The sequence below is a fragment of the Microcaecilia unicolor genome, chromosome 12 (genome assembly GCF_901765095.1).
Source record: "Microcaecilia unicolor chromosome 12, aMicUni1.1, whole genome shotgun sequence".
In the NCBI taxonomy this organism is placed as follows: Eukaryota; Metazoa; Chordata; class Amphibia; order Gymnophiona; family Siphonopidae; genus Microcaecilia; species Microcaecilia unicolor.
In genome coordinates this window covers 110,373,320-110,385,135 of record NC_044042.1, presented here as the reverse complement: position 1 = coordinate 110,385,135, position 11,816 = coordinate 110,373,320, and the positions used below count along the sequence as shown (strand labels likewise).

General features: G+C 48.1%; 1 protein-coding gene across 1 annotated transcript in view; it reads left to right on the top strand.

The window, feature by feature from the left end:
- The first annotated feature begins 3,774 nt into the window (after positions 1–3,774).
- Positions 3,775–11,816, top strand: part of RND2 (Rho family GTPase 2) — a 156,136-nt gene continuing 148,094 nt past the window's right edge. Inside the window, exons 1-2 of the mRNA XM_030220583.1 lie at positions 3,775–4,052; positions 4,454–4,541. Of these exons, the coding sequence (XP_030076443.1) occupies positions 3,951–4,052; positions 4,454–4,541 (190 nt within the window). The 5' untranslated portion in view covers positions 3,775–3,950. The remainder of the gene's footprint in view (positions 4,053–4,453; positions 4,542–11,816) is intronic.

Sequence of the window (11,816 nt, the reverse complement as noted above, 5' to 3'; positions counted from 1 at the left end):
TCAGGGAAATGAGGAAGTCTGCCTAATGATGCACGTGTGAAATGCAAAATAAAAAGCCCTTTGAGAGACTCCCTGTGATGTATGAATCCTCCTGTTCTCTGCAGATTAAACTGTCAGCAACATCTGGGTGGGGTGGGGGCAGAGAGAGGGGAATCCATTTATCATTTCTAAGCTGATTACTGCAGTGTGTGTGTGTGTGTGGGGGGGGGGGGGTTTCCTCTTTATCACAGTTACCATTTCTGCATCTCCCACCCCGTTTCCCCTTGCCTTCATTTAACATGTATTGACTAAATGGGAAGCAAATTGCTCTGCTGCTCCAGATCATCAAAAATTGACAGGTGTAAGGATGAGAGGTTTAAAGGAGCTTAATCCAATTCAGTTGGGTAAAAGAGCAGCTTTCCTCTCCCTATAGAAACAGTGCTTGCTAAGAGGGACCTCAGTCTTCAAATGAAGCCTTTCTTTCTGAAAATCTACTTGTGCTGTTTAATGGACTGGACAAGCAGCTGGGTCTGTCTGACAGGCTGAAGATTATCTAGTATTATAAACATAGTAGATGCCGGCAGAAAAAGACCTGCACGGTCCATCCAGTCTGCCCAGCAAGATAAACTCATATGTGCTACGTTTTGTGTATACCTTACCTTGATTTGTATCTGCCATTGTCAGGGCACAGACCATAGAAGTCTGCCCAGCACTAGCCCCGCCTCCTAACCACCGGCTCTACTACTCAACATTTCCAAAGCGCTACCAGACTCACGCGGCGCTATATATACTGCACTATATATATATCATAGTAAATGACAGCAGATAAAGACCTGTACGGCAGAGGAGTAGCCAGCAAACAGATTTTGGGTGGGCCTAGGCAAGAAGTGGGTGGGCACCAAGTGTTCTCCCCCTCCCCCATCAAAAAATCTCTCAGCTGGCAGGAAAACACTTCTTTCCACCTTGGCAGTCTGCAGCATGCATGCGCTGAAATGAAAACAGAGCATGTGCAGGTCCTGGAATCATAGACAGTAGCATTTTCGTTACCATCAGGGGAAAGTCTTCAGCTGGCGGAGCTTGGGATCCCCACCAGCTACTGCTAAACGTCTGCTACTGCTGGGTGGGCCTGAGCCCTAAGTGGGTGGGCCCCGGCCCACCGAGGCCCACCTGTGGCTACGCCACTGCTGTACGGTCCATCCAGTCTGCCCAACATGATAAACTCATTTTACATGGTAAAACTAGGTTGAGCGTCTAGGGCAGAACTTCCCAAATGGTGGGACGGGACCCCAAATGGAGTCACAAAACCTGTTTTAGGGGTCACCACCTAGATAGGCTCTCCATGGGTGCATCATTATTCTACACCTCTGGGAGGGGAGGGGGTCACACATGTTTATTTGACTGCAATCATGGGGTCACAGGCACAAAAAAAATGGGAAATCCTGGGTCCCCATGTTAGGGACAGCCCTCAAGCAAGCTTTGGGGTCCCCTCCTCAGCATCTGCCCTGGGCCCCAACAGTGGTCCTGGGAACATAGGTGGACAGGTAGCTGGGTCTGTCTGGAAAGCAATAAAGGGGATATTGGAAGTGACCATGATAGTATTACAGGCTTTTTTGATTATGAAGAAACTTTCTGGTGAGACATGGTGGAAAGGAAGGAAGCTTAGGGTGAACTACATGAGGAATTTGTATGGTCATAGGCTCACTAGGGTAGAGTACAAATGAGAAAAACAGACAGTAAAAACCATCCTGGAGATGGAGAAATCTTGCACAGTCCCTGGCTGGCAGGTTGGATGTATCCCTAGCAGTGTAGTAACTCCGGAATTCATTGCCAGAGGATGTGGTAAAGGCTGTTAGCTTAGCAGGGTTTAAAAAAGGTCTGGACGGCTTCCTAACGGAAAAGTCCATAGACCATTATTAAAATGGATTGGGGAAAATCCACTGCTAATTTCTGGGATAAGCAGCATAAAATGCATTGAACGTTTTTGGGATCTTGACGGGTATTTGTGACCTGGATTGGCCAGTGTTGGAAACGGGATGCTGGGCTTGATGGACCTTTGGTCTGTTCCAGTGTGGCAATACTTATGTACTTACCTGGCTAGGTATGTAACTGTGTTTATACCACTATGTCCCCTGGACCTGTAGCCATTGAACTTTTAAATCTCCCTCATAAAAAAAAACAACAAAAAACCTTCATCTTCATTCAAGGCATAGTACTAATACTATGTGTAACTCTGGCCCTTGCTCAGGTCCAATTCGCTAGTCAGAAATGAAGATCCATCTCAAAAACACTTTTCTTGAACCTGAATAACTGATGTCCATGAAAAATGTCACAGTTGTCCAACGTATGTCTTCACTTAGCTTGATGAACACAGAAAGTCAGTTCCTTAGAGATCAGTAGTAATGGGTGGTTCATTCAAACAAGTCTAGACCAGGGCTCCACCAATCTCTTCCTTTTTTGGACCCTCTTGTAATTGGACTGCCATCCATCTCGCTATTTTCCCATTCTTTCCAGCACGGAATGAGAGGCTCTCCTCCCTCCCACTCTGTCCTCCCTGGGGTGTCTTTCCCTGCCAGGTAATCCATTGTTATCTTCTTTGCCTCCCTAACTGGGAAGCAAACCCCTTCTCCTTGAAAGGTCCTTGCTCTGCAGCAGAGGGATTCTGTTGAACTCTCTATTTCCACCTCAGCTCTGTGTCTGGGACTCCCCCTTAGCACCTCGGGTCTTGGTAGGGGACAGGTAACCAAAGACCCTGTTCAATTCCTGCTCACATCTCGCCCCCTTGGGCCAGGCCAGGCAAATAGGCCTCTGTAATCACCACTTCCTTAACTGCATCATCTCCTTAGTGACCCCCTCAAGAAATCTCCAAACCTAGGGGGTTACATATGTAGCATTCAGGGGCGGACTGACCAGTCGGGCAACTGGGCCGTGTCCGAGGGCCCAGAGGCTCTGCCTGGATGCTCGGCGTGCCGATGGTGATCTAGTGGCCTCAGCGGGGCGGGGAATGTTCTTTCCTGCCCGGCCCGCTGGGCTACTGCTATTCCCCCCCCCCCAGCTGAGAGTTTCTGCGGAAGTCTCACGAGACTATTGCGGGAAGTTTCGGTTGCCATTTTGAAAACACGGCTATGCCAGCAGGCAGGAAAGAACATGCCCCCCTCAGATGCCACCAGACCCCCTCAGGTAGGACCAGGTCAGCAAGGACGACACCAAGGAGGGTGATGGGCAGCGGCTGGGCGGGGGGGGGGGGGGGGGGGCAGATCCCCCTCAGTCAACCCCTGGTAGCATCAATTTTCAGATGGTGGCAATATAATATCACAGTGGGGTATAGACATTACACATCTGCACAGAGACCCCCTGGAACTCAACAGTATAATTTTGGAGAAGTACAGCGATCAGGGGCCAATGGAAGCATTTCTGTGCTCCAGCCTCTTTGCTAGAACCTGTTCCTCCCATAGGTACAAGAAAAGAGCTCGTACAATTTTGAGGGTACTCAGATCTGGCACAGCTGCTGGCTGTGACCTTGAGCAAAGTCACTTTATTTCCCCTTACCTCGATCTTCAAGGGAGGGAGGGGGTTTATTGTACCTGTAGGTAATCTGCTACGGGGGTGCCTAGTTTAGAAATGCCAAAAGAAATAAGCCAAAGTCCGCATCAACCAGCTGAAATAACCCCGTGCACGTCTAACAATGAAAACGACTTGAGAGCGCTTCCCTTTTTCCTTTTAAAGAGCCATGCCCCGCCTCTTATGGTAATGAAAGGCGAGGCTCCGGAGCCGGTTGGTGGGTGACACACTGTCTGGCTCCGCCCCCGGCCCGGGGAGCGCTCGCGCTGAAGCCGGCGGTGCAAGAGCTGCGCTGGGAGAGTGTCGAGCGGACCCGGGAGCTTTTTTGCACCCCTATGGGGGACGTGGGGAAAGGGAAGGGGGTAGACACGGGAGCCCGGATCACACTCCATGCAACCCCCTAGGAGACGAGCATGGAGAACCAGGTCGTCCGCTGCAAGATCGTGGTGGTGGGGGACGCTCAGTGCGGGAAAACGGCTTTGTTGCACGTCTTTGCCAAGGACTGTTATCCCGAGGCAAGTTGCTCATCTCATAGGGAAAAAGCAAAATGCTCGCTGGCAAGAACGAATGTGTTAGAAAAGAAAGCTGCAAAGCATCGGGTGCTTAGGAATTGGCAGACTTTGTCCTGGGGTTGCTTTTCGTGCACAGCTCTAGATAGAGGGGGAGAGATGAAAAGAAATACAGAAATCCGGTAGTTTCCCCTCTTTTCTCGAGAAACTTTTGTTCTGTGATTTGTAGCGAGATAGGCTGGGCTGGGAGGAAGATCCAAAATGTAGGTCGTACTGGAGTGGAAGGAAAGCTGCGGAGTGTTCGCTTTCCTTTCTCTCGCGTAAGACGCGCAATCGCACTTTGAGAGCTGACAGTCTGCGGGGCTAAAATATTTCCTCCTTTTTTTTTTTGTCGCCTTTGTTTTCAGAATTACGTCCCCACCGTTTTTGAGAACTACACGGCCAGCTTTGAAATAGAAAAACAGCGGATAGAACTGAACATGTGGGATACATCAGGTAGGTGAAATTTGGTTTTCAGACGGATTAATTCACAATGTTCGCTTGTCTAACTGTGTTAAATGTCATTGTGTGGCCTTTCCAAAATAGTAAATAAATTGTTACAGGTCTCCAGTGTAATTTTACTCAGACCTGAGGGACTGACTATCCTTGAGGTCACTAATCTGTCAGTCACCTTTCCCTTTGGATCAGACACTTGATACTTCACAGTTCATGGTAAGGGCGGCTGAGAGCATTATTCAAATTCAGGTATAATTAAGTCCTTGCCCAATAGAGCACCTGAGGCAACCAGCCATAAGCCCCCAGATTCTGCATAGGTTGCCCAAATTTGGGTGTGGATCGCAGATACTAATTAGTCGATTAGACACTAATAATTATTGGTGTTAATTGGCAGAAATTATGACTTACACTTGCATTTGCCCTACACCCTATGCTATAATATCTGCACCTAAATGTCATTGCGTGCAAGTCCAAAGGGGGCGTGGCTATGGGAGAGGCACACTGGGCCAGGCCCGGGGCAAGGCTGCGCAACCCCGGATCGCCCCCCCCCCACCCCTCAATCTCTACTGCTGTTGCCTCCCTCTCCTGCTCCCAGGCCGCCGGTGCCGCAGTTCCCAGTCTCCACCTACCTACCCTCAGCTCCCTTCTGCCTGCCATCCGACCCCCTTCGTTTAAATTAAAAAAAAGTCTCTAAAGCAGTAACATAAAGTAGATGATGGCAGAAAAAGACCTGCACGGTCCATCCAGTCTGCCCAACAAGATAACTCATATGTGCTACTTTTTGTGTATACCTTACCTTGATTTGTATCTGTCTTTTTCAGGGCACAGACCGTATAAGTCTGCCCAGCACTAGCCCCGCCTCCCAACCACCAGCCCCTTGATTTGTATCTGTCATTTTCAGGGCACAGACCATATAAGTCTGCCCAGTCCTAGCCCCGCCTCCCAAACAGCCCTTGATTTGTATCTGTCATTTTCAGGGCACAGACCGTATAAGTCTGCCCAGCACTAGCCCCGCCTCCCAACCACCAGCCCCTTGATTTGTATCTGTCATTTTCAGGGCACAGACCATATAAGTCTGCCCAGTCCTAGCCCCGCCTCCCAAACAGCCCTTGATTTGTATCTGTCATTTTCAGGGCACAGACCGTATAAGTCTGCCCAGCGCTAGCCCCGCCTCCCAACCACCAGCCCCTTGGTTTGTATCTGTCTTTTTCAGGGCACAGCCCCGCCTCCCAAACAGCCCCTTGATTTGTATCTGTCATTTTCAGGGCACAGACCGTATAAGTCTGTCCAGCGCTAGCCCCGCCTCCCAACCACCAGCCCCTTGGTTTGTATCTGTCTTTTTCAGGGCACAGCCCCGCCTCCCAAACAGCCCCTTGATTTGTATCTGTCATTTTCAGGGCACAGACCATATAAGTCTGCCCAGCGCTAGCCCCGCCTCCCAACCACCAGCCCCTTGATTTGTGTCTGTCATTTTCAGGGCACAGACCGTATAAGTCTGTCCAGCGCTAGCCCCGCCTCCCAACCACCAGCCCCTTGGTTTGTATCTGTCTTTTTCAGGGCACAGACCATATAAGTCTGCCCAGCGCTAGCCCTGCCTCCCAAACAGCCCCTTGATTTGTATCTGTCATTTTCAGGGCACAGACCATATAAGTCTGCCCAGCGCTAGCCCCGCCTCCCAACCACCAGCCCCTTGATTTGTATCTGTCATTTTCAGGGCACAGACCGTATAAGTCTGCCCAGCGCTAGCCCCGCCTCCCAACCACCAGCCCCTTGATTTGTGTCTGTCTTTTTCAGGGCACAGACCGTATAAGTCTGCGCAGCGCCTTGTGTGCGAAAGCGGCAGATCGCCTCGGGCGGGCCTTCCCTCACTGTGTCCTGCCCTCACAGAAATAGGAAGTTGCATCAGAGGAGGGCGGGACACAGTGAGAGAAGGCCCGCCCGAGGCAGGTGGAGACGGAACTGCGGCGCCAGCGGCCTGGGAGCAGGAGAGGGCGAGAGACTCCGGCACCGGGCCCGGGGAATTTTGCCCCCCCGCCTCTCGGCGGCCCTGGAGGCATGGGTGGATTTGTGCCCGAGCATTTATACCAGCTTTTGGCAGGCATAAGTGCTGACGGCCAAAGTTAAGCATTGGAAGTGTGCCAATCTCCTGTTCTGTAAAGGGTGCTCAGCGGGGATCTTGGTGCCAGGGGTGTAGCCAGACACCAAACCCCACCCCACAGGCGATTCAGTCTCTTCCTCTCCCGCTCGCATACCATTGGGTCTCTCGAACCCTTCCCATGCGTACCTTTTAAATAACATACCTTCACCATCATCGAGCACCAACTGATATACGTTGCTCGGCCCAGCGCCATAACCTTCCCTCTGACGCAACTTCCTGTTTCTGCATAGACGAGAGTGTATCAGAGGGAGGGCTCTGGGGCTGGCGTGAGCGGTGTGTATTAGTCACTGTTCGCTGCCAGCGAAGATCTATTTAAAATGATACTTGGGAAAGAGAGCTGTTGGATGGCGGGGCATGGGGATCATTGGTTTGCTGCTGCTGGGTGAGCCTCGGCCGCAAATGTTAATGAGAGAAAATATCTGACCTCTTTGGAAGGGGTTCAAAACTATTTTACTGTAACTTAACCATCTTAAAAGTAACTGGATAAAGAGGTGTATACATACCTTTTGAAATTAAAACGAAACCTTGTAAACTTCACACCACGCTTTTCCATTTGTCTGCTGGACGAAACTTAAAACACATCGACCCGGGGATCCTCAACTGCTGTGTAATATCTTATTCCATGTTTCAGTATTGAGAGTCCAGACAGCGGCTCAGGTTGTGTACTGTGTTTTGATGTGCACTTGGTTTCCTTGTGCTTTTTAAAATAAATAGCAGGCTGTGTAAAAATTGTATCTCCCTTTTAAAATGGTAAATGCGCTGTTACCCACTGTCATATTAATATTTAAAATAGGGCCAGTGCGTTAGACTAAAGACGCATTGAATGGTTGGCTTTATTCGTTTTTTTTCAGGTCCCTGTACTGGTTGACTTGTCGGTTGGTTGTTGCTATTTTTTTGTGATTTGCTGTCTGGTGTGTAGGAAAGAGCTCTCCAAGTGGGTTAATTTGGGATGTACCATGACAGGAATGAGCTTCCCTTCTAAGCAGAACTGGTCCAAAGGTGGTGGGTACCCTTGGGCAGTGTTTCCCAAGTTCAGTCCTGGAGTCCTCCGTGCCAGTCAGGTTTTCAGGATATCCACAATGAATATGCATGAACTTGCTTACACTGCCTCCATTATATGCAAATCTCTTTGATGCATATTCATTGTGGTTATCCTGAAAACCTGGCTGACAAGGGGGTACTTCAGGACCGGACTTGGGAAACACTGTTGTAGGGGAAGCCATAACTGACTCAGAGGCTACCTGACCCTCTGAAGCAGCTCACGGTTCCCCAATAAGCTGCACATGAAAGAAGAAATGACCCGCAGACATGGGATAGCATCATGCTACATGCCAGGGTCTGGCACGTTTCCCTAGATCATGGGTTTACAACTCAGTCCTCGGGGCACAACTATCCAGTCAGTTTTTCAGAAAACTCACAATGAATATGCATGAGAACCTCCATTGTATACAGATCTATCTCGTGTACATTTCATTGCGGTATCCGAGAACTGGGTTGAGAACCTCTGTCCTAGAGTCTCTATCTTGGCCAAGAAAATTTGGGATGTACCATGACAGGAATGAGCTTTAGTGATAGAAAAGGTGGTGATTTTTGCATGTTACGGTATATTTCATGGAACCTGCATCTCCTGTGGGACAGTGTTTCCCAAGTCGGTCCTGGAGTAGCCCTTCGCCAGTCAGGTTTTCAGGATACCCACAATGAATATGCATGAACTTGCCTCCATTACATGCAAATGTTACCCTGAAAACCGGGCTGGCAAGGGGGACTCCAGGATCGGACTCGGGGAAACACTGTTCTAGGCAAACCCTTCAGTCTTACACTTCTCCCCTCAATTAACATTCAGAACCCCAGCCTGCAGCCCTCTAAGATTTTATTAATTAAACTGATCATTCATAATCGTCACACAAAGATGTAGGTTGTGCTGCTTTTTTGCTGCCCTCAGAAGCTGCTGCCCCAGGTGACTGCCTAGTGTGTAATGATTGCATCAACTTTGCTCCTGATCCCGTGTACATTGGAGATGAGCTCAGTCTCTCTGCGTTCTGCAAAAGAGCACCTCCATCTGTTCTTATCTATTGGCATCATGTCAAAAGGTGCTTGGAAGTTCATTTTAATCAAGCCTGTGGTTCTCGGCACAGGGACAGTTTCTCCGTGGATTAGTTTTGCACATTCCACGACCAGAATGAACTTCACTCCTAAGCTAGGGCATCGGGAGTATGTTCTCGGACTCGCAAATTTACTGCTAAAGCTCGCCGGACTACTTTCATTGTGCCGAACAGAGCTTCTTTCTGGAGCTCCCTAGTTCTGTGAGGACTGTAGTGTCATTTCTCGCTGGACTAGCCACACAAGTAGCCAGCCCTTCCTGAGGGGACAGTTAGTTCTGGAATCAGGTGATCATTCCCGCAGAAAGGCTTGCTTTCGGCTAGGAGATATTTTTATGTTGGTTGCATTTTGTAGGTAAGGTATTTCCAGACTGTTCTGTCACTTAGGTTATTCTGTACGGTCATTGGGTGCAAAGCAGTAACATGGGAAGCTCAACATGACATGGACGTGACTACTGCCTGTTAGAATAGGCTCGGTTTCATGGGAGATGCTGGTTTGTTCGGCTAGAATGTATGGAATCTGTTCTGGAAGGATGAGTTGCAGGGAGGTGAGATCTGATGAAACGAGGAAGGGTTTCTAGGAGACATGGGGGAATGAATTAGAATGCTGGAAAATGAGTAGTGGGTGTGTTTAAGGGGAAGGTACAGAGGGATGGGAAAGCCGGACTGCTGAGCAGAAGACAAACAAAGTAAACCTCCTTGTGCAACCTGATTTGGAAGCTTGACTGGTCATTTCAGAACTAGAAATTCCAGGGATTACGTGAGGCATGCTCAACTGACCTGTCAAAGTTCTTCTTATCAACCTCGGAGCACAGCAAGCTCTGGCCAGAAAGCGCAAAAGCTTTCGGGCCCTGTTTACTGAGACGTGCTAGCGTTTTTAGCACGCGCCTAAAATTAATACAGTTGTGGAATGGATTACCATGTAATTTAACAACAATTTATGAACTAAGTAACTTTCGTAAATCTCTAAAGACATACCTCTTCGACAAGGCATACCACAACGCTCAATAATTGTAGCTGCAACACATCCCACTCTACCTTATATTCCGATTGGTTTCTTTCTAAGCCTGTCTGCTTAATTTTTACTTTGTCAACCTATTCTCTATGTAACACCAAATGTAACTTTCTGGGTGGCGAATGTCATAACGGAACATTGTAAGCCACATTGAGCCTGCAAATAGGTGGGAAAATGTGGGATACAAATGCAACAAATAAATAATACACACGCACTAAACAGTAGACATAGCCTTATGTTCCTATGGGTGTCGTTAGCACTGAGCCTGCGCTAAGAATGCTAGCGTGCCGTTAGCGCAGCTTAGTAAATGGGGTCCTAGGAGGTATTTACATGCTTGCTTTTCTTTCCCAAAATGAACTACGTTCAAGTTTCCTTCGAGCCAAAAAGAAAATGCAGAACAGTAACATCAAGCTTGCCTCTCGTTGGCTTGGCCAGCGTTGTGCATTTCAAATTTCATTTCTTGGGCTTTTAATATTTGTTGTACTGAATGAACAATGTTTCTTTTTGCCCCATGGCAGTTTTGCAACATCTGTGGATTTTTATGCTTTAAAAAAAAAAAAAAAAGGTTAGGCATTCCAACTCTCTCCCTCTCGTCCTTTAAGATCAGGAAAAATGCCACAAAAATGAGACATGGTCTGGAGTTTTAGACTGAGAGCAGATCTAGCTAGAAAAACTGTAAATTTAGGGGTCCTTTTACTAAGGTGCGCTGAAAAATAGCTTGCGGTAGTGTAGGCCCGGGTTTTGGGTGCGCGCCGATCCGTTTTTCAGTGTGCCTGTAAAAAAAAAAAGACCTTTTTAAAATTTTTACCGAAAATGGATGTGCAGCAAAATGAAAATTGCCGCGCGTTCATGGCGGGTCTGCGGCCTTACCGCCAGCCATTGACCTAGTGGTGAAGACATGCGGTAACTGGGCGTTAATGACCCTATTTGCATCAAATGCCACTTGTCGTGCATCTGATCCGTGCCTCCCAAAATTTTTCAGATGCATGAATTGGATGCGTGCCAAAAATGAAATGACTGCAAGAGCCACGCAGTAGCCAGGTGGTAACTCTGTTTGGTGCATATTGAGCGCACGTAGAAGGGCCCCTCAGGGAAAGGGGATGGAATTTGATATGTAACTTTTTCTGTGGTTATAATCAAAGTGGTTTACGTGTTATATACAGGTACTTATTTTGTACCTGGGGCAGTGGAGGATTAAGTGACTTGCCCAGAATTACAAGGAGCTGCAGTGGGGTTTCAACATGGCAGTGTCCGCATATATTTCGAATGAAACTGGCTTAGCTAATGAATTATCCTGAGAGATTTTTTTTTGTGCTGTGATAAAGGCATGTGTGCATGTCTCTGCCTTTTTTTTTTTTTTTTTGCGCCCGCTGTATTATGTTAAATGTAGGTCTTTCTGGCAGGTAGAGGTCACTGGTTAGCTATGCAGGAGCTGTTCCCTGTCACCACTGCAGTGTGATTCAGGCACTTTTTAAGAGTCCTGTCCTTGGGCATCTTGTGAGAAGCCAGTAGGCCACAATTCTATGAGCCAATTAAGCGTGTTTCATGGTTTTTGCCATGTGATTGAGCACTGTGATCCAGCTGACACGGAGAAGGTGGGGATTTGGGATTTTCCTTGTTTTTTGTTTGTCTAATTCTGCTCTAGGTCGTTTTCTGTATATTAAGTATATGAAATGCTTTCTGGTAAATCACATCGACTGCCTGCTGCTTGTGTAGCTAAAGGAAAATCCTGCTGAGAAAGCAGTGCTTCTTTACTATGGTTCCTTTCTTGGGTCTTCTTCCTAGATCTCCTCTTTTTATGTTTCTTTCACCTACCCATATTCTATTTCTTGACTTATCGTGCTTGTTAGGAACAAAAAAAAGCTTCAGCTTTCATGGCCCTTCTGTGCACATCTCCCCAGCTTCTCACTTTTTGTCTGCTCATGTTCGAATACAGTGCCCTGGCCCTGGGGGGACTGATGGGGTTGAATGTGGCGAGGTAGAAGAAGCCTTGGTACCGTGTA